This window comes from Catharus ustulatus, chromosome Z (assembly GCF_009819885.2).
Source record: "Catharus ustulatus isolate bCatUst1 chromosome Z, bCatUst1.pri.v2, whole genome shotgun sequence".
In the NCBI taxonomy this organism is placed as follows: Eukaryota; Metazoa; Chordata; class Aves; order Passeriformes; family Turdidae; genus Catharus; species Catharus ustulatus.
Genome location: NC_046262.2, coordinates 51,932,662 through 51,952,766, shown reverse-complemented (window position 1 = coordinate 51,952,766; position 20,105 = coordinate 51,932,662). Strand labels below are relative to the sequence as shown.

Sequence of the window (20,105 nt, the reverse complement as noted above, 5' to 3'; positions counted from 1 at the left end):
AATGTAACATGCAACCCTCAGATGCTGTAATCTGGGAAAACTCAGCCATCTCTGAGAAGAATTAGCTACTCCAGCAACTATTACCTTGAGAATTTTGTCAGGAAGAAAAGTACAGTAGTTTCACGAATACAAGCCGCACGGAGTATTAGCCGCACTTCCGGTGCCTCGACAATGTTGCTGTCTTTGTCAATAGATAAGTCGCACCCTGAATATTAGCCGCACTTTCGTTTGTAGCGAGAATCCGTGCGCAGCTTTCACAAATTGGCCAATTAGTAACAGGATCGCGGCATAGCGGGGTTTACTGGCTCGGGGCGGGGCCAGGAAGGCTCGGCCCGCTCATGGTTGTTGACGGGGCCGGCCGGGTGGTGCTGCAGCCGCCGCCGGGCTCACTGGCCCCCCTCTCCGGTCAGCACCGCCCCGCTGCCGCGTTTGCTCGCCCTGCCGGTGGGCCGGCCGCCGCCGCCGCTGCCAGGCACGCCGGCCGCCCCGCTGCTGCGTTTGCTCGCGAGGCCGGAGGGCTACCGCCGCCACCGGGCTCGTTGGCCCCCCTCTCCCGTCAGCACCGCCCCGCTGCCGCGTTTGCTCGTCCTGCCGGTGGGCCAGCCGCCGCCGCCGCTGCCAGGCACGCCGGCCGCCCCGCTGCTGCGTTTACTCGCCCTGCCGGCGGGCCAGCCGCCGCTGCCGCTGCCAGGCACGCCAGCCGCCCCGCACCATGTTAGCTCGCCCGGCCGGCAGGGCTGCCGCCGCTGCCAGGCTCTGCCGGTGGGGCGGCCGCCGCCAGGCTCGCCGGCCACTCCCTCCCATCTGCACCGCTGCCGCGTTTGTTCGCCCTGGTCGGCACTGTAAGCCCCTGCACCGCCGGGCTCCCACGCTGCTGGCCCCGATTCTGCTGGGCTTCCCCCGCTGCCAGGCAGCCCCACCTGCCGGCCTTCCTGCTTCTGCCATGCTCCCCTGCACTGCTAGCCCCAGTTCTCCCAGGCTCCCCCGCCCTGCTGGCCCAGGCTCTGCCGCCCCCCCTGCCCCGCCCTGCTGGCCCAGGCTCTGCCGCCCGGCCCTCACACTGCTGGCCCCGCCTCTGCCAGGCTCTCCCACCTCAGCCGGGGCCGGCCGGGCTCCAGCTTGGCTTGGGGCTGCCGCGGGCTCTCACTTCCGTGTTGGCAGCTTTTAGAATATTGTTCATGTATTAGCCGCCCTCGAATATTAGCCGCACTTCCGGGTTTTCATCAAACTTTTGGTCAAATTGGTGCGGCTTGTATTCGTGAAATTACTGTAATTGTTTTTTAGCCTCCTCATTAGGATGTCCATTTTTTTTTTTACATACATAATTTAAGTCTTACCCTCTTACAGGCTCACAGATACAATCAACGTTGAAGAATTCTTATTCTTAGATAAACATCTCAAAAATTTTATGACACAACCTTACTGAAATATTTTAAAGTTCTGGTAATTAATAATAGCTGAATAATCCATAGATAGGCAGCATATTTTCATATCGTATCAAAAATTATGCATATTTTATTAAGTGTACTGTAGAAAAGCAACACCTGATCTCAAAACAACAGTTTCAGAAATCCTTCAAGAACGCAACAGCTTACCTCTCTTCTCCCCTACTCCTTGTAAAAAGGATATGCAGTACCATAGTTTGCAAAGCTTCCCTATTTCCATAACACAGCTACAGGAATTGTTGTCATAGTGAAAAACAAATCAGCAACACAGGACTGACCTGAGGTTGGTAATGGCTTATAAAGCTCCAGATATTGCTCGCCATGCAGCATCTATGCAAAGAAAGACAGTGCTGTAACAACAATCAATAGATTATTTTCTCCCCCAAGTCAATACACAGCTATTTTAGAAAGTGTTCAGAGGAAACAAAATTTAAAAACCCCAAGTTTTATTCTTTTGCTTTTCTAATTAATCCCCAAAATATTTTCAAATTAAGTTTTAAGGTTTTATGGTTTAAAAAAAGTGTAGTGAACACAAATTAAAATTGAATACCAAATTCATCATACATCTCATTATAGGAAGACACATTATACAAGTGAAGTAAATGAATAATTTCTTAGGATGTAAGAATACAAACCACCAAATTTTTCTTTTCTAGAACAAAACGCACTTAACAATATTACAAAAAAATTAATTAAAGACATCTTTCAGTTATATGACACACAAGCTAAATTAGCTGCTTTACTTTTCCATACCCTTGCAAGATCAATATTTAGTCCTGGAAGAGAAGGAACCCCATCAAACATTGATGTCTGAGCAGGAATTACTCCAAAGCTGGGTAAACAGCAGAATTCTTCACTTCCTTCAAAGAGAAATTTTAGGTGGTCTGGATCCTTAGTTGACATTCCCACACCAAGCGCATATAGAATAGGTTCCAAGTGAGTGTATTTATACACATTGGTACCCAATCCACGGCCAACAATGCTTGCCTGAAAACAAAGAGTCAGCACAAAATAAAAATCAAAACCAGTTAATATTGAACCTGCATTCCTTCTGTAATCTACCCATAGAAGAATCTATCAAACTTGACACTTGAGCATTTTCTTTACAGTCACATGTACACATAAAGTACAAGTAATAAATAGACCATAAAATATTAATGCATTCATTGCAATACAAGCTACCCAAATGCAAGGTATTATACCTTGGTTCAAGAATAAAGTGTTAACTTCATACAGCTGCCCTCTCAGCTGTGCATAAGATCTTTTCTAAAACAAATCACAATTGAAATAATTAACAGAACAATAAGATTGAAATGAGGAAAAATTATCTATAGAGAAGGAGCCAGAGCAAAATGACACTGCCCAAAAACACCCAAGCTCTGCTGCTTTTCTGAATAATACCCTAATCAAAGAGATTTAACAGAATTTACAAGCACTTAGATTCTGCATTATCCAGTCTATTCAGCTGTAAATTTTCCTACCATCAATAGGAAAAACACAGACTGGAGTCTGGAGATGTTTTTCATTCTGCTTCCTCACTTCAAAAGTTTAAACCCCACCTTTCATTTTGGAGACAGCAAGCTAGAGTACAAGCTGGGTAGCAACACAAGTCTCTCTGCTCAAGGTTTTCACCCAGATTTGAGAGCATCTGGTAGACAGATGTACTTACTGTGTCAACAGAAGAAGAGACCACTGATCCAGAGCTTGTTGAATTCATAGAAACATTCCCTTGAGATTCTATCTGACTCAGAGCATCGCTCAATACACTTATGGACTCTAGAGAAAGGAATTGAAAAAATCCCACTTTTAAATAACCATACATGAAACACTCCAGTTACAGACACACAACACACATAACAATCAGCAAATAAGAGATAGCCTGGTATTTTTCAGTTCACCTTTAAACATAGTAAATATACATCTGCAAATTGAGCACAGTGCTGCATTTTACAAGCATCCACGCAAAAGTAGAGGTTCCATCAGCTCTGCACCCACCAGTCAGCCACGACTCCTATCTCAATGTGTTAAAAAGAAGATAATGAAAACTATGTTTCAACTGTCTGAGAAGCAAATATCTGAAAATTACCAACAATTTTCTAATAATGAGAACTATTTGCAATACAAGTCACAGGTCTAACCTCCTGACTGTTACCCTCTTTCCTGAATCAGACAGACAGAAAAGTAAGTCTGAGACTGAACAATGACAAAATTATTACGAGATGATGCTTGGCCGAAGTCAGCTATAGTAAAGGCAGGCCATCAAGAATAGCTTGTTACTTGAAGCTTAGTAGGGTTAAAATTAATATTAAATATTAGAAAGAATCAAACAAAAGGTGATGAGAATCTTGCAGAGAAAAATAAAAATGTGTTTTGTGGGAATCCTTAAAACCAGAGGGTTTTGGGCAAGCTTAAAAAAAGCAGGCCTCAGAGACAGCAGAACTGCATTTAGAGCTAAGCAGTAGCTATAAGATTTGTCAGCAGAAAAGTTATATGAGATTTAGAAAGAAAAGACAAATAGAACAATGGTTTCTGTATAAAGCTTGGCTAGAGTAACTCCCTAAGTTGCAGAAGGTATATCTAGTAAGATATTAAGAAGCTCTAAGCCTAATAATGGAGCTCTGTGCATTGAATTAGAAGGCTTACGAGTAGGTATTGTATTCAAAATAAGCAAGCATTGCTTTAACCAAAGGTACGTGTACTTAGAGTGGATGGACAGAACTGTCCATATGCTTTTGCTTTTTGTGATTGATCAAAAAAGTTTTAAAGTGCATCGTAACATCAGGTTCTGCTGCTGCTGCCGAGAACATCAGCTGGTGGTATCTTCCCATTGTCCCAACCTTGTAATGAGACCGATGCTTGGAAAATAAAGCAGCTATGTTCAACAACAGGCCCATCCCGTTTGTGATTCTGTACATAAACCCATGGCTGGCATTAGTGTTTAAATCAGAGGAGTGCAAAATCATTACTTAACTACCTTAATCCGGAGTCACTCCCCTCCTCTTCAAAGCCCCTGGGCCCATACTGACTTGCACTGCTGCTTGCATTAACACAGTGTTGCTCTGTCACACAGCACTGCTCTAAAAACCCTCCAAGGTAAACTGCATGCCCTCTTGCAGAATCCTCTTTTCCTAAACTATTTCTTGCTTACCATCTCTCTGCCAGAATCATCATAACATTTGTTTGTGACCTGAATCTTGTGAAGAAAAGGAACATCTAAGAAACAAACATACGTTGTCACCTCTTCTTTAAATACAAAGTTTGTCACAATATGACATGAGGTTATGACATTTACATAATGTGAAAATGTGCAAAACAAGATTTGTAATTTATAAGAACCTTTTAAAAGGTAACCTCTTTTATCCCTTTGTTCATTCATTAAATGAATAAAAGAAAAGCAATATAGAGCTATTGGGAGAAGTAACAAACTGTTTCTACTTTTTCTGCATGAACCAAAGGAAGGTCTCATATTGCTTTAAAATCCTCACAGGAGAATATAGGTTTGACCTCCAAGCAAACCTGAATGCTTCTTCAACTTACCACGACCACAAGCTACTAACATGCAGGAATATAAAGATCACTTTTAATGGAAAGACAAAGATTAACAACATGCATTTTTGACAAAATAATTTGTCATAACTAAGACCAACAGTATAAAGGTAACCGGTAAATTAATAATGGTCATTTCCAAGGAGTCTTCCAGAAGGAGTGACATGAGTGAACTATAAAATTGATGAGCTGGCTAGAATCTGGCTGAACATGAATGAGATCGCAAAGTCATAGAATAGTTTGGGTTGGAGGGGACCCTTAGAGTTCAGCTAGTCCAACTCCCCTGTAATGATCAGATACATCTTCAACTAGCCCAGGTACCTCAGAGCCCCGTCATACCTGACCTTCAGTGTTTACGGGATGGGGCACCTACTACCTGTCTGTGAAAAATCTGTTCCAGCATTTAACCACTCTCTTTGTAAAAAACTTCTTCCTTACACCTCATCTAAATCAACCTTTAGTTTAAAGCCATTACCCCTTGTCCTCTTGCAACAGGCCCTGCCAAAACGTTAATATTGAAAGACTACAAAAAGGTGTCACTGAAGCCTTCTCTTCTCCAGACTGAGCAAATCTAAGACCTTTTCCTTTAGAAGAGGAGTTCTATCATTTTGATCATTTCTGCAGTCCTCCTCTTGCCTTGCTCCAAAGCTGGTCTATGTCTTTCCTGAGTTGAAGACTGCAGAGCTGGATGTCATGTTCCAAGTGGAGAGGAGACCTCTGGGGGGGGCAGAATCACTTCCCACAACCTGTTGGAGATATTTTTTTCAATGCATCCCAGGATACAATTGACCTTCCGGGCTGGAGGTGCACATTGCCAGCTTTTGTCCAACTTTTCATCCACCAGCATCTCCAAGAATTTCTCCACAGGGAAGTTTCTGATGCCTTCATCCCATATTGAAACTGGGGCCTGCCACATCTTGCACTTGGCATACATAGGTTCCCTCCTCCGGCTTATCGAGGTCCCACTGGATGGTATCCCATCCCTCAGGTGTGTCACCATACCACTCAGCTAGTTTGCAGAGAACACACACTCAACCCCTTAACAATGTCATTAATTAAGCAATACTGTTAAGCATTGATTACACAGTACTGTTCACAACACAGGCCTCTGAGGGACACCATTCAATAGTGATCTCCACATGGACACTGAGACATGGACCATCCAACCAACACCAACACCTCCACTCCATCTGTCACATCCGTATCTCAGAAATTTAGACAAATGTTATGGGGGGCTGTATCAAAGGCCTTAGGCAAGTTCAGGCAGATGATATTCACAGGCCTTCCCTTACTCACTGATGGAGTCACTCCATCACAGAAGGCCATTGGGTACTCACTCTTGGTGTATCTGTACTGGCTGGCTCAAATCATCTCCCTGTTCTCCATGACCTTCCCACACACAGAGCTGAGGTTGACAGAATAGGATGGTAATTCCCAACCTTCTTTCTAACTTTCTTTTAAGACTCAAGAAATATACAATTATACCAAAGAGTATAATTCTAGGCAAAAACAAACCCAGTAGGCAACTTTTTATTTAACACAATTATTTTATCATTGGTATAAGGGTATTTTTTAGATTGTTCTACTATTAGGGAACTCTAAAACCTTAAATGTTCACCATTTTAGAATCACCTGCTATTAGCAGACAGAGGGAAAATATTAAGCTGAAGAGCAAAGGTTGAAAAGAGTCACAACAAAGGGTGTCTCTTTCCAAAAGTATTCATTTTCCAATAAGGGGACATTGCACATGGACCATATCCCTAAACAACAGACGAAACAGCACAAGTGTTTAAAACTTTTTAAAATACATATAAGGAAAGCTGGCAGACTTCCCCTTCATATATACACAAAGTGTGCACACCTATATACACACACACACCTTGGATGTGTTTTACATTAATTTGCTCTATGTCAGACAATGCTTTTAAGATGTGCCAGAAGTCAGACAATAAGAATAATCAAGTTGTTTTCTGTAAATAGATACCTTCTAAGAGAGTTAAAAATGCACAACAATTTCTAAAGAGCCAATTACAGAACTTTAGTTGAAACTGGCTCACATTTTCCCAGCTAAAGCTTTAGCCAGAGTGGCTCACACAAATCACAGAAACAGTAAGTTCTGCTTCCCTAGGCAACAGAACAGCACACTTGCGCAACAGATACTACAGAATGCTGTGCACAGTATACAGTCTGCAAGAGACAGACGTCTGTCCTCTGCCTCTACCACCACACAATCTGATTCCCTTTGCAGAACAGGAAGAATTGGACAGTCACACAAGAGAAAGTAGTAGGCCATGAAGGCAAGGTGAAAACACACCAACACGCAGTGCATGGTGCAACTGTGACCTGTTGCACCCTGCACCACACATTCAGAAGCTTCTGCATCACACTTAATTTGGTCTTTCTGTTTTACGTACAGAATACAAAGTCATAAAGTCAAACCTCTCATCAGTATTACTAAAACAAGAAACAAGATTAGCATCTTGGATTATAGGATTTTCTACTACATTAAAAGTAAATATTTTATCTAATTGTTTTTTGGTTTTTTTTTCCTACTGCACAAAATGCTTAGTACACAAATGCTCTTCACAACATGATAGTACTCAAATTAAGGAAATCTGCAGGAAGAGTTTTAACTTGCAGATGTTAGGTATAGCACCTTTAAATTTTTAATCCAAGTATTCTAATTAATTTCCTCTATTTCACAGTGAAATACCTTCAAGCAATGAAGTGGAGAATTTGACAGTAGAAGAAACTTTCAATGGAACAAAAAATTCTCCTGAGCTAATGAGAATTTTCCTTAACCCTTAATGCTGATTCTCACAAATACAAAATACAACAATTAATGCACAGGTTTTTATTCAGTATCTGTGGCTTGATGGCACTGAAAGCAAAAAGCTTTATCTTGACTAAGTTTGTAACAAAACAAAAGTTAAGGCATGGAACCATGCCAGCATAACACTTATGATTTCCTGATTGTAGATAACCTGCCATATTGCATTGTAAGCACTTTTACTTGAAGTCCAAAATCATCTTCAGTTTTTCCCTCCTCATAGCATCAACTATGGCAGATGTGAAATACCATATATAATGCTGAAGCAACTTTGAAAAGAAATCCCCACCTACAACACTTTTCTGCTAGCAGCACAAAAGTAACATAGTGCATGTGACAGGTCCTACAACAAATCAGAAGCAATAAAGCTGGAATTATGTTGTTATAAATACCATTCTACAGCAGAACAGAGAGCACGTATAAACTTGCATGCATTGGAAACAGGGTATCTGTAAGCCAAAGATCAGTCTGGTGAACTAGAACTACTGTATGAATGGTTACATTCCCCAGTGTGCCAAAATGTGAGGGAAAGGAAAAGTGTGTACTATTCTGGTTTTGGTACAGGCATCTAAAAATGTATCTTCAAAGGTTTTTAACAAAATTTCATAATGGATTCCTGAACCAACAGCTTAAACATCTACTGTGAATTTAAGTATCTCTGAAATTCAACTGACATTGTACATAAGGATGCTTTTTCCCCTTCTGCCCTGCACTCTTAAATGCTGGCAAAGAACCAGAAAAGTAAAGAAGGCATTGAAAGAGAAAATCATTTTGGTCACCAGACAAGGTGATAATGTGACCTAACATCATAAGGCACAGTAAGAACTTCCTTGCTGTGATATATCCCATGACTTAACCAGAGCTTTTTGGTGGTGAAATGTTCACCAAAAACCAGGATTCCAGGACAGAAAAGAAATTGTAATCTATTACACTATGCTGTCTGCATGTAGGTGCAATCAAATAAAACACTATCATCAGTCCGATTCATGCTTACAATGACAACGATGCCACTTCTCTAGAAACTGTTAATATAAATCATGTCTTAATACTGTAGTAAGAACATAGCAATTGCTTTAGAAAGATCTGACCATATTGAAAGAGTAAATTATTAATGTAACACATTTACAAGAAAATTCACTAGTTCTGTAGATTTTGAAGTTTCAGCAAATATTTGAAAGCAAGCCCTCTTCTAAGCTTTGCTTACCCAAGCTATCCACATAAATCAAAGCATAGTTTGGGTTGGAAGGAACCCTTAGAGGTCAGCTAGTCGAACCCCCCCACAACTCCCAAGAAGGAACATCTTTGAGTAAATCAGTTTGCTGACCAGACCTTGAATATTTCCAGGCATGGGGCATCTACCACCTCTCTGGGCAACTTATGCCAGTGTTTCACCACCCTTGCTGTAAAAATCTTCCCTCTTACATCTAACCTAAATTGATCCTCTTTTAGTTTAAAACCATGAGCCCTTGTCCTATTGCAGTAGTACACATTTGTCCCATCTTTCCATATTTCTCAGAGGCCTCCATAAAGTACTGAAAGGTTACACTAAGGTCTCCCAAAAACATTCTCTTCCCCAGGCTGAACGGCCCTAACTTAAAAGTCTCCCTTACCTTGGATAGTTCTGGGTTTGCTGGCATTATCAAAGTCACACACCTTCTCCCATTTATCTCTCACTGCTTCAGGCGTCATTGGCTGATTCTTTCCTCTCACAATGGCACCCAAGGATCGCTCCCAGCGCACTAATGGGAAACAGACAGAGAATCCCAGTAATAAGCAGAGTTTTTCTTTACTTTAGATAACCTTCACATAGGCCACCACCTTCAAGATGGGACAGTAAGGGTAATGTTTTAAATACTCCAGTGTAACTCACCGGTATAACTTCCAGCTGACTGAAAGGGCTTACTGCTTTAACTTGCATCCAGAAAGGGAATAGTACTGGTTTTAAGTTTCACTGAAGCTACAAAAGCCTTACTCTCTCCAGAAATACTAGTTTTAGGATTCTGTCTACTGAAAAGTTGTAGGTAGTATATATCTATAGGCTTTCTCTTCTGACATGACTTCAACTATTAATGCTTAGCAATCTCCTGAAAGCATGAAAAGGGAAAAAGTGAAAACCTCTTTTTAGTAATAAAAGGACCTTAATACCAGTAGCCAGCACCTCTAAATGATCTCTAAAGTTGTATTTCAATACTATAACCTGAGAGAAACTGGTGAGACCAATGCAAAATTAGTTCCATAAGGATACAGACTTCTGGATTGTAATTCTAATACTTAACCAGTCATGTTTGGTTTGCCATTAATTAGCAGAAGACAATGAATCAGACCATATTGGTCCCTCATTAACAACCTGGTTTCATTTCAGCAACTTCAACAATAGTTAGCCATTTTAATGATGAAAAATGGTATTTTGTCTTGATTGAACTGCAGATTTTCAGCTGTATTAAAACCTAACTGCTCATGAAGGGCAGCAAGATGTTTTGTGCTGCTGCCCTGCTTCTTTTAATCTGTTTACCACACTTCTTGGAAACACTATTCTAGTTACACAGAACACTTGTACTTAGAAATGGACAAAATGGTTATTAAGTTTGAAAAAAAAATACAAAGGAAGCAGAATGACTTTCTGAGTTAATAGCCCTACTTGCAACCCACTGATGACACTCATGTAGGCTGAAAATTTGTACAGTTTATGAAAACAACACTTGTACGAGGTTCAATGAATCTAGGAAACAAATCATCTCATGCTCTGAATATTTTTTTTTCTCTTAAGTGCTCAGTACTGCCCGCAAGTTTTCCTTACATTAATATTTAAGTTAGTTACTGGAATCAATAAGGAAAATACATGGGTAGCATAGCTACTAGTTATTTAAGAAGACTAATTGCCTCAATATGCTTATACACAAGTATTTTAATAGAAGCATAAGTAAAGGTGGAAAGCAACAAAAAAGGATGAAATGAAAAAAAAAATCTGCTTATCAGCATGTGATAATTTTATGTCATGAAAAATTAAAGCTATCAAGAAAAGGTAGCAATGTATACGTAGCATCACAAATTGTATTTCAAATTATGACCAGGATCCAAGAGTTAAAGCTATTTAGGTAGATTTTCAGTTACTGTTTAAATGCATAACAATGCACAAACCTAAGTTACCAGTTTTTCCCACATGAAGCTAAATTTTTGACTTTTACTGAATACAAGCAGTTTCCTCAGAACCTTGAGCTTTTATTCACCTTCTCGACTGAGTAAAAAATGTCTTGAGCATACGGGTCAAGTCTAAAGAAAATTGCACAGTCTTAATTTCAATTCCAAAAACAAGATCAAATCTGCAACATAAAGTACTTACATTTTCCAATCCACCCAGCTCCCACCTGCCAAGAAAAAAAGAATGTCAGCATCTTATGACACTTCACAAAGTAAAGCTTTATTAATGTTGGGAAACAAAACTATACTCCAGAATAAACTCAACACATTAGGAATTTCTGAACTACTGCTGGTTGTATTTAGCAGTTTAGTTAAGCACCTGAATGTGATCAACATAAACAATTTCCATCCAACATACAAATTAGCAGTTTGATGCCAATACCTATCATGAATATCATAATTAAATAATTACTCCTTCCTGCAAACTGGGAACATTTCTATGTTTGAATGATTTTTGAGAACAAAAAACGCCTTTTGAATTTTGGTATATTTTCAACCTTAAAAGAGCACAGTAAGAATTGTAACAATCAAATTGGTAGCATTTTGAGCACAGAACAGAACTTGATAAGGCTGCTACTGCCTGAAGTACTTGTCAAATGTTGCACAACCAGATCAGTATTTCTTCTGTCTATGCCGGGTATGTAGTTCATACATAATAATTTAGTTTCAGCAAAAGGTTTAAGGCCGGACAAAATAAAACAACTGATTTTGGGGGAAGGAGTAAAAGGACGTAAGGAGAGAGAAGAAAGGAAAAATAAAAAAAATTACCTCAAACAGACTGCCATTTTCAGCACAGCTCTCATGACAAAGCCAAACTACTAAAGGAGCAACATATTCTGGTTTGAAAGCATCGACCAGATCTAGAGCAAATCAGAGGGAGGAACTGTGAAATAGAAATACTCTACAGTTTCACCAAATTATTTAATCTCACACCCTCTTATGAACAGCAGAACCAGGAGAATTTTATCAATAGTGTTTTGTAATAAAAAGAAAGGACAAACCAAATGAAACATTTGAAGATTCAATAAATATGAACATCTAGTGAGATATGTAGATGCTGCCAAACCCCAAGACATGGCTTCTTAGCCAGAGAGATGAAAGCCTGTTTAACTGCTGGGAACACTGTTACAGGCAGACTGCAAAGCCACATAACTTTCCTAAATTTCCATCTGACTGGTAGCCTGAACCAAGGACAAGACAGCTACACATAATCTTGACAGAGACATACCTGAGCAATTTCCCTTTTAATATGCTAGTCAGCTACATAGAAAGACATTATGAAAATAATTGCAACTGCTGATTGTTTAAGAATGATCTCATTCAGGAATGCTGATTTTTCCAAATAATATAGAGAATTATCAGCCCTAAATTTACATATAAATCCTATTTGGGATTTTCATTGACAGATAGCACAATAGAAAGCTATCTGAAAACTGAGACATTGTCATGGAACAGTGTGGCTGTCCAGGCAACTCTTATCACATATTCAATCCTCTGTCTGAATAGCAATTTTGCTTAATTTCCTTTTTCAGCTTTTAGAATATCATTCTTTCAACAGTAGTAGATATATAGCCATTCCTCAGCTAAAGGTCATCAAGCATTTTCAATTATAGCCCGATTTTCCCAGATGAAGAGCTAGGAAAGCTTACCATTACATTCTTTAATAGCAAAACTAAGGTAAACAGAATTTGATTTTCAGAAGTTCCATAGAAGTAAAGCTGAATTCCATTTAGTATGGCATGTTGTAAATGCATAGCAAACCCCTTATGTTTTTTCCAAAGAATTTCACTTTATGTCACACAAAATTTAGTCTCAAAATCTAGCCCTGTACTATTATCATTAATGCCTGCAATCCACTCCTAAAATAATTTAAAAATGGGTAGTAGAATTGAAAAAAAACCAACCATACAAAACATGCAAACTACATTTAAGAGTTCTTAGCAAGAACAAGAATATGTGGGTCAAGTTGAACAAACATAACAATGTATGGCAATGAAAAAGTATAGGTGCCTGCAGACATCTGAATACAAATAGGTAAGTCCTGACTAAAATAACAAGGATAATTTGATAAAACATCTGAAAATGTTTTTCAAGTTGTGGTGTTCAAATCTTTTTTTGAAAAACTGGCCAGGGATGGAGTGAGCAAGATAACAAACAAATCATCAGAGCTGTATCTTAAGAGTGAGACCAAAAGATCTCACTCTTCTTGAAAACAAAGCAAATTATGAGGTATATTTTATCATCCTATGTAGATTAAATATCTTCAGAACTTGCCAGCTACTGTAATCCATTTTACATTGCATGCTTCATGTATTTGGATCTTCTATAAACAATTGCAATAAATCACTGGAATCTACAACCTGTAAGACTGCTAGAGTCATGACCACCTGGATTATTTATATCCCAAACCAGGCTACTTCAATCAAACAAAATCAAGCATTCAATCTGTGCATAACATACGAAATATATGACTCTCCAATACCCTATCAGTCTGACAAATGTGATGATTTCCTGGGCTTTGAAATCTGTCCATCATAAGGGAAAAGAAGGTGAGGAGTGAAATGAAGTAAGTTGATTCTAGAAGATTTTCTGAGAACAATTTCCTTTAACAGACCTTTTTTTTTTTTCAAATTACTTTTCTTTCTTCTGGTCACTTGCCAAAGTAATTAGTCAGTCTATTTATCCTAAATCTACACTTATACACAACTGTTTCGTAGTAAGTTCCTTATTGAACTTTCCAATGCAGTACTCTGCTAAAGCTGTTCAAACTTTCAAAGATTAGCAGCTGTACAATAAAGAAAAATTAAGCAACTCAGTTCACTATGATGGAACCACTGAGTACACACATGACATGTTGTGCAAAAGCCCAGTATTTTGCAATTAGGCAACATTGTAACAAGTGCAGACACATTATGCACATACTTGATGTCACATATGATGAAACAAACAAGCTTTTCCACTACTGTAGGAGGATCTTGGAAAAGATTGCAATTACAGAGCCTTGCCCTATGAAATTCCTTTTGCAAACAAGAAAACTTGCTTCATATCTCGTGGCAGAAAGCAAGAATTCCTCACAACAGACAAAGCAATATGTTGATAGTTCAAAGACAAAAAGATAGTAGGAAAAATTAACTGGTAGTACATGAAGTGTGAACTACTCGCATTTTTTAAGAGATGAAAAAGTTTGTTGTGCTTCAATTCTGAAAAATATCAGTACATGTAGACCTTAAATTATTCACCTTGTGGCATGACGGTCTGGGTCAGCCTGGATCCAGCAGTAGGAGCAATTGTGTTGCAGTGAATGTTATACTTCCGGCCTTCAATTGCAATTGTGTTTGAAAGACCCAAAAGGCCAAGTTTTGCAGCACTGTAGTTTGCCTGACCAAAGTTTCCATATATCCCAGCAGCTGAGGATGTCATAATAATTCTTAAGGGAAAAGAGAGGAAAAAAAATGAAATTATTTCTTAAAGTTATTTGATTCTACACAACAGCATTTTCCAGTTCTGGCATTATAGTCTCCATATTCATCATAGTCTCCATATTTCAAAATTAAGTATGCAAATAAGAAAAAATTGGTTTTTGGTTTCGCTAACAATCAGGTAACTATTTAATGTCTGATGGATAGCAAACGTCTCACAAATCCTGACGCAGAAAACTAACAAAGTCATGAGGCTGTCTGAGTGATACTGCAACACTAGGAAAGACATTCTGTGACACTGGGTCCTGTATAGAGAAAAGTAAATTATTCTCATTTCTATCCACATTTCAGGTGGTTTTATTCTTACAACTAATAAAAGGTTTCAAAACTCACAAGAAAATTAGTTTACTGAAAATTACTTCCCTTAACATTATCTACCTGGTAATATCTGAAGATATATTCTCACAGAATTCACATTCAAAGAATTCTAATATGCATTAAATGCAGGACAGAAGAAGACATTAATGGAAAGTCTTGCTCTTTGCTGTCCCTGTTATTGCTTTGGAGGTGACTGAACTGCTCACACTAGAGCTCTAAAACCAGCTCACAGTCAGTTTTAGGCAGGAAAACATTGCGTTGCAGGTCATCTCAATTCAAAAGAAATAGGTCTACACCTTCACCTTTAAAGGAAGCCTATCGTGGTTTGACACAAATGCCAGACACTCACAAAAGCCGTTTGCTCACCCTCACCTGCCAGAGCTGGGCAGAGGAGAGGAAAAAATTAAAAAGGAGTTCATGAGTTAAGGACTGGGAGAAAACACTCCAAGGGCAAAACAGGCTCAACTTAACGTAAAAAGTGAATTTATTTCTAACAGGGATAGAAAAGGATAATAAGAAGCAAAACAAGCCCTTTTCTTTCCTCAACCTCTCCCTCCTTCCCAGCAAAAGCACAGGGAGACACGGAGTGGGACTTTTGGTCAGTTTGATTTTCTTCTGCTGCTCTGGTAGAGGAGTCCTTCCCTGTGAGACAGTGGGGTCCCTCCCACAGGGCACAGTTCTCCATGAACTTCTCTGCCATCGGTCCACTCTCAACAAGCAGCAGTCCTGCCAAAACTGCTGCAGTGTGAGTCCCTCCCACGGGCACACAGCCCTTCCAAAACTGCTGTGACGTGGGTCTCTCTTCCACACAGTGCAGTCCTCCAAGGACAGGCTGCTCCAGCCTGGAAGCAGGGCCCCCTCTCTTCACTGGGTCTCCCACTGGATCACTGCCTCCTCCAGGCATCCATTGGCTCTGGCATGGGCACCTCCCCCACGGGCTGTGAGTGGATCTCTGCATTCCTGTGGATCCCATGGGCACAGCTGCTTCACCATGGCCTCACCACAGCCTGCAGAGGGATCTCAGCTCTGGTGCCTGAAGCACCTCCTGCTCCTCCTTCTTCACTGACCCTGATGTCCCCATGTTGTTATCCTTACATGTTCTCTAGGTAGAAAAACTTGTGTCCCATTTTGTTTGGTCTTCTTCTTATATCTGTTATGACAGAAGCATTACCATCAGTTCTAACTGGCCCAGCCTTGGCCAGCAGTACGTCCATCTTCTGAGCCATCAGGGACTGGCTCTGCTGGACAGTGGAAGCTTCTAGCAGCTTCTCACAGAAGCCATGTCTGTGATATCCCCACTACCAAAAACCAGGCTGTGCAAAACCAACAAAGCCTTACTTCTGTTCAAATCTACTTGCAAACATAATGCATAGCTGGGATCAACATATACTTCACTTTTTTTATCTGTTTTACTGCCAGTAATCTAATGTTTTTAATCTAAAGAGATGTGTTGCAAGTATTGGTTCAATATGATGAAGAAAAGTTACAAACTCTATGCAAAGTGGGGAATTTACAGATGGCACATGACTATCCATAGACTGCAGAAGTATTCACTACCACTCTTAGCTAAGCGAATACAGACAAGGGAAGCATTATCCTAAATGGATGCAACTCTAGAATTATGTTGGTTTTGAACAAATAATTTTAAACTCCCAGATTTAAGACTTTCGCTATCACCACAGTTCACTTCCCTCGATGAGAATGAATGTTATTTAGATCACAGGATGAGGAAACAGCTCACATGGTTTCCAGCATGTGGGTATGGTCAAGATTTACATAGTCAGTACTTTGATAAGGTTTTTGATAAAATCACAAAAAAAGAAAAAAAAGATCTGATTCCACTGAACTATTTTCAAGTTAACAGCAATACATACCAAAAAAGACTAAGAACACCTGCATAACTTTTAAGACAAGTACATTTGCCCAAAGGATTAAAACTGACACAGAAAACTCATGACAACCAAACACCAAACAAAAAACGCATGACCTATGAGCAGAATTGCATGTACCAGTCAGTTGAATAAGAAAGAGCAAAACAAGAGTCCCTCAAACTTGCAGTAAGATACAAGTAACAAACACTTCTAACCAGTCCTCATTAATAGAAATGGTCTTTTTGCATTGTAACAACTTCTGTTTGGGAAAGTCACAAAAATACATTTAAATTTATTGGACAAAAGAACTTTACACATTTGGCTGAGGAAGTGGAGAGGAGCGGTCACAACTGAAAAGGCATTTGAACCGATTTTGCTTCACCCCTAAGAAAATGAAAGAAAAGAATGCAAGATGCCTCTTTCACTGTTTGGCCATGCATCAGTCTGTTATACTTCACTAAAAAATGCAAAACAGAAGACACATTTTTACCTGCCAAACTTCTGATTTTTCATATGGTCCCATGCAGCTCGGGTGACCAGGAACGATCCCCTCAAATGAATTCTGTGAATTATATCTAGGAACAAACTGACATCTGTTTAGTAATTCCAGGATTTGTCTCCCAACTTGAAATGCACGACGTTTCTTCTTCATGACTAAAAGTGCCCTATCTTCATACTCTGAAATTATTACTTAACAAATGATGGGCTTCTTTTTTTTGCTTTATTTTTTTCTTTTTTTGTCTTGACAGACCATTTTTCAGTACTTTCCTGAACAAACACTGATCATTAAGGGGCTACCCACATACACTGCCTCTTGGATGCAGCTCTCCTGTACAGAATTCAAAAGCATTCAAAATTCCTGCACCTAAGCAGACTTGGACAAGAACTACACAAGATAACCTTTACAAAAATAGTGTTTCTCCACTGGCTTATCACCATCTACCACCTCACTGAAGGCTTTGCTTTTTCTACTGCCCCTTGGCATCGGTTTGCTTTCCCCTCTAGCCAGTTCTGGGTCTTTTAAGCCTGTTTAGTATTCAGCGATTCAATGCTGGCACTTGAATGCTCTGCTCACAAAAACTATTGCATGAAAATTCACACAGCTCTTTTTCTTAGGGCATTTGGCAACCAGGAGTGGGAAGAAAAGCCCTTTTTCCCCTCTGAAACTACATACACCTACCATGCATTGCAGCACTGACCTGGTTTACACACTGAACACAAGCAACTTGTCACTAAGCTTGAAGGGCATAAGTTAAGCCTTCTGTGCTTTCCTCTCTTGTTCTCATTGGAGGAATGTCACCTTTCACACAGAAAGAACATTTTGAAGTCATTTTAAAACCAACTCACCCCAATCTTCATCACTTATCCGAACAAAGGAACGGTCTCTCAGGATCCTAAAATGCAACAATAGGAAAACAAACACAAGATCAACATTTATTTACACAAAATAGACAGCCCACACTCAAACAGGACAAAACCCTCAGGTATACTCACCCAGCATTGTTTACAACAATATCTGAAATTAAAAGAGGAAACTAATTCAATGTACTGATAAAATACAAGCTTGCTTCTATTCTTCTCCCACTTCCAATATACACAGACAGGAACATTGAAAATATATGTGATATACATATATTCTACAGCTTCTTGTCCTGATTAATTAATTCTACCCTTGGGCAATAATTACAGCATAATACTTCAGGACAGGCAAGTCTCAACCAGACAGGGACCTCAATGGGACAAAAGCCTGAAAAGGAGGGATAGTTGTGAAGTCCTGGTTGCCTAGGAATCCAATACCTGCAGGATGCAGCCATCCTGCAGTTTCAAAGCCTGCTTTAAATTTCAGAATGCCCCAATTAGGCAGCTTGTGCCACCATCTTTGTTGCAGTAGCCCAAATGAAAACTAGAGAAACTACAGAGTCACAAAGCTGAAAAAGAGATCTGGATCATAACAATTTCTTTTAAGATATTTAATAAGGTTCCTATTGGTTTTGATTATGTGTACTTTTAGCCATTTAACCCTGAGATAAAATCATCAAGTGGTTTTAAATGGTGGCAATCATATGGTTAAAAAGAACTTTAATTGTTAGATAAAATACCTCAGGGTTTTCTTTTTTCTTTTCTTACATAAGCAGAAGAGCTTCCAAAACATGAAATGTTGCTTTCAGCAACATTATTTATGTTAATTCTATGCAGCTAGTTATAACACTCCATAGACTTTGTGCTTTGTGACAGAAATTGTTAATTATTATTGAAGTTCCAAAAATCTGACGGGCAGGAAAACAAGAATCATATACTAAAGCTTCAAACTTCTGCTAAACCTACCAAGAAAACCCAGAAAAGTTGATCATTCAGATTAAAAGCTGAAAGCCCCTTACTGAGATTTCACTGCCTATGGGCATCAAGGGTTGGTGAGTACTACACTTCGTAAAATATATTTCATACACATGTTGTTCATTGCACTGTTTGTAATGGCTTTGCACTTGCAAATAAGTTTCAACATGAACTACGCAACCGTACCTATCCTCCCAAAAGCCTCAAGGGCTGTCTTCACAAGCTTTTCACCATCTTCCACGGAATCTGTAAGAAAAAAGTACAAATTTTCAAATAAAATTAACTGGACAGACTGCACTTCCAGGATATTACCAACTAATTCCACTAAGAGCTAAGAAAAATAAATTGTGTACAGCCCCAGTGAAACTCAAATTCAAATCCAGCCATTATCCGCATTAAGCAAAGCCCACACAGAAGTCTAAATGGTACAATAGTTGCCATTCCAAGAAAAACACAAAGCAAAGCAAGCAAGTTCTGTCCATTCCCATTTTGCCTCTGAAAACTGCAGATGGACAGCTGCTTAATACTTCAATGTTAAAATACTAGATAAAAGATAAGGGCATTAGTAGAGAAATCTTAATTAAAAGAAACAATGAATGCACTCGCTTTTAGCATCTGTCTCCCCACTCCACATCATATTACACCTATTTAATGCATATTTTATTGGCAAACTGGCAGTAGTCTTTTACCAAGCAGCATCAGCTTTCCATTTAATATGTCCACTATTCCTACAGCATTACATTCATCTGGAAAAATAACATACCATAATTGGGTACTGCCTTCCCTCCTTTTGCTCTGATTTCATCGACAACTTTGTCAGCAGCTGAGGAGCTTTTGCCATACCCCTTAAAATCACCTCCAAGATCATTCACTGACAAAGAAATGAAATTTTGTTGTTAACACTCTGACTTCACAGTCTGTCCTTACTTCATTATCACACTAGAGGTTATAAAATGTATTCATACAGTCTGCTGCATCTGAATCTTACTGAAAACCACAGATGACAAGAAAAAAATAGTAGGACACACCATTATTTTTAAAGTAGTGCAACATACATTATCCCTTTTTATTCATAAATAACATT

At 39.4% G+C, this 20,105-nt stretch overlaps 1 protein-coding gene across 1 annotated transcript in view; it reads right to left on the bottom strand.

The window, feature by feature from the left end:
• Window positions 1-20,105, bottom strand: part of HSD17B4 (hydroxysteroid 17-beta dehydrogenase 4) — a 66,315-nt gene that overhangs the window by 39,398 nt on the left and 6,812 nt on the right. Inside the window, exons 3-14 of the mRNA XM_033084804.2 lie at window positions 19,785-19,892; window positions 19,208-19,267; window positions 18,182-18,203; window positions 18,035-18,081; window positions 17,178-17,262; window positions 14,259-14,446; window positions 11,788-11,879; window positions 11,162-11,186; window positions 9,432-9,560; window positions 3,115-3,221; window positions 2,199-2,432; window positions 1,724-1,775 (exon numbers count right to left, since the gene is read on the bottom strand). Of these exons, the coding sequence (XP_032940695.1) occupies window positions 1,724-1,775; window positions 2,199-2,432; window positions 3,115-3,221; window positions 9,432-9,560; window positions 11,162-11,186; window positions 11,788-11,879; window positions 14,259-14,446; window positions 17,178-17,262; window positions 18,035-18,081; window positions 18,182-18,203; window positions 19,208-19,267; window positions 19,785-19,892 (1,149 nt within the window). The remainder of the gene's footprint in view (window positions 1-1,723; window positions 1,776-2,198; window positions 2,433-3,114; window positions 3,222-9,431; window positions 9,561-11,161; window positions 11,187-11,787; window positions 11,880-14,258; window positions 14,447-17,177; window positions 17,263-18,034; window positions 18,082-18,181; window positions 18,204-19,207; window positions 19,268-19,784; window positions 19,893-20,105) is intronic.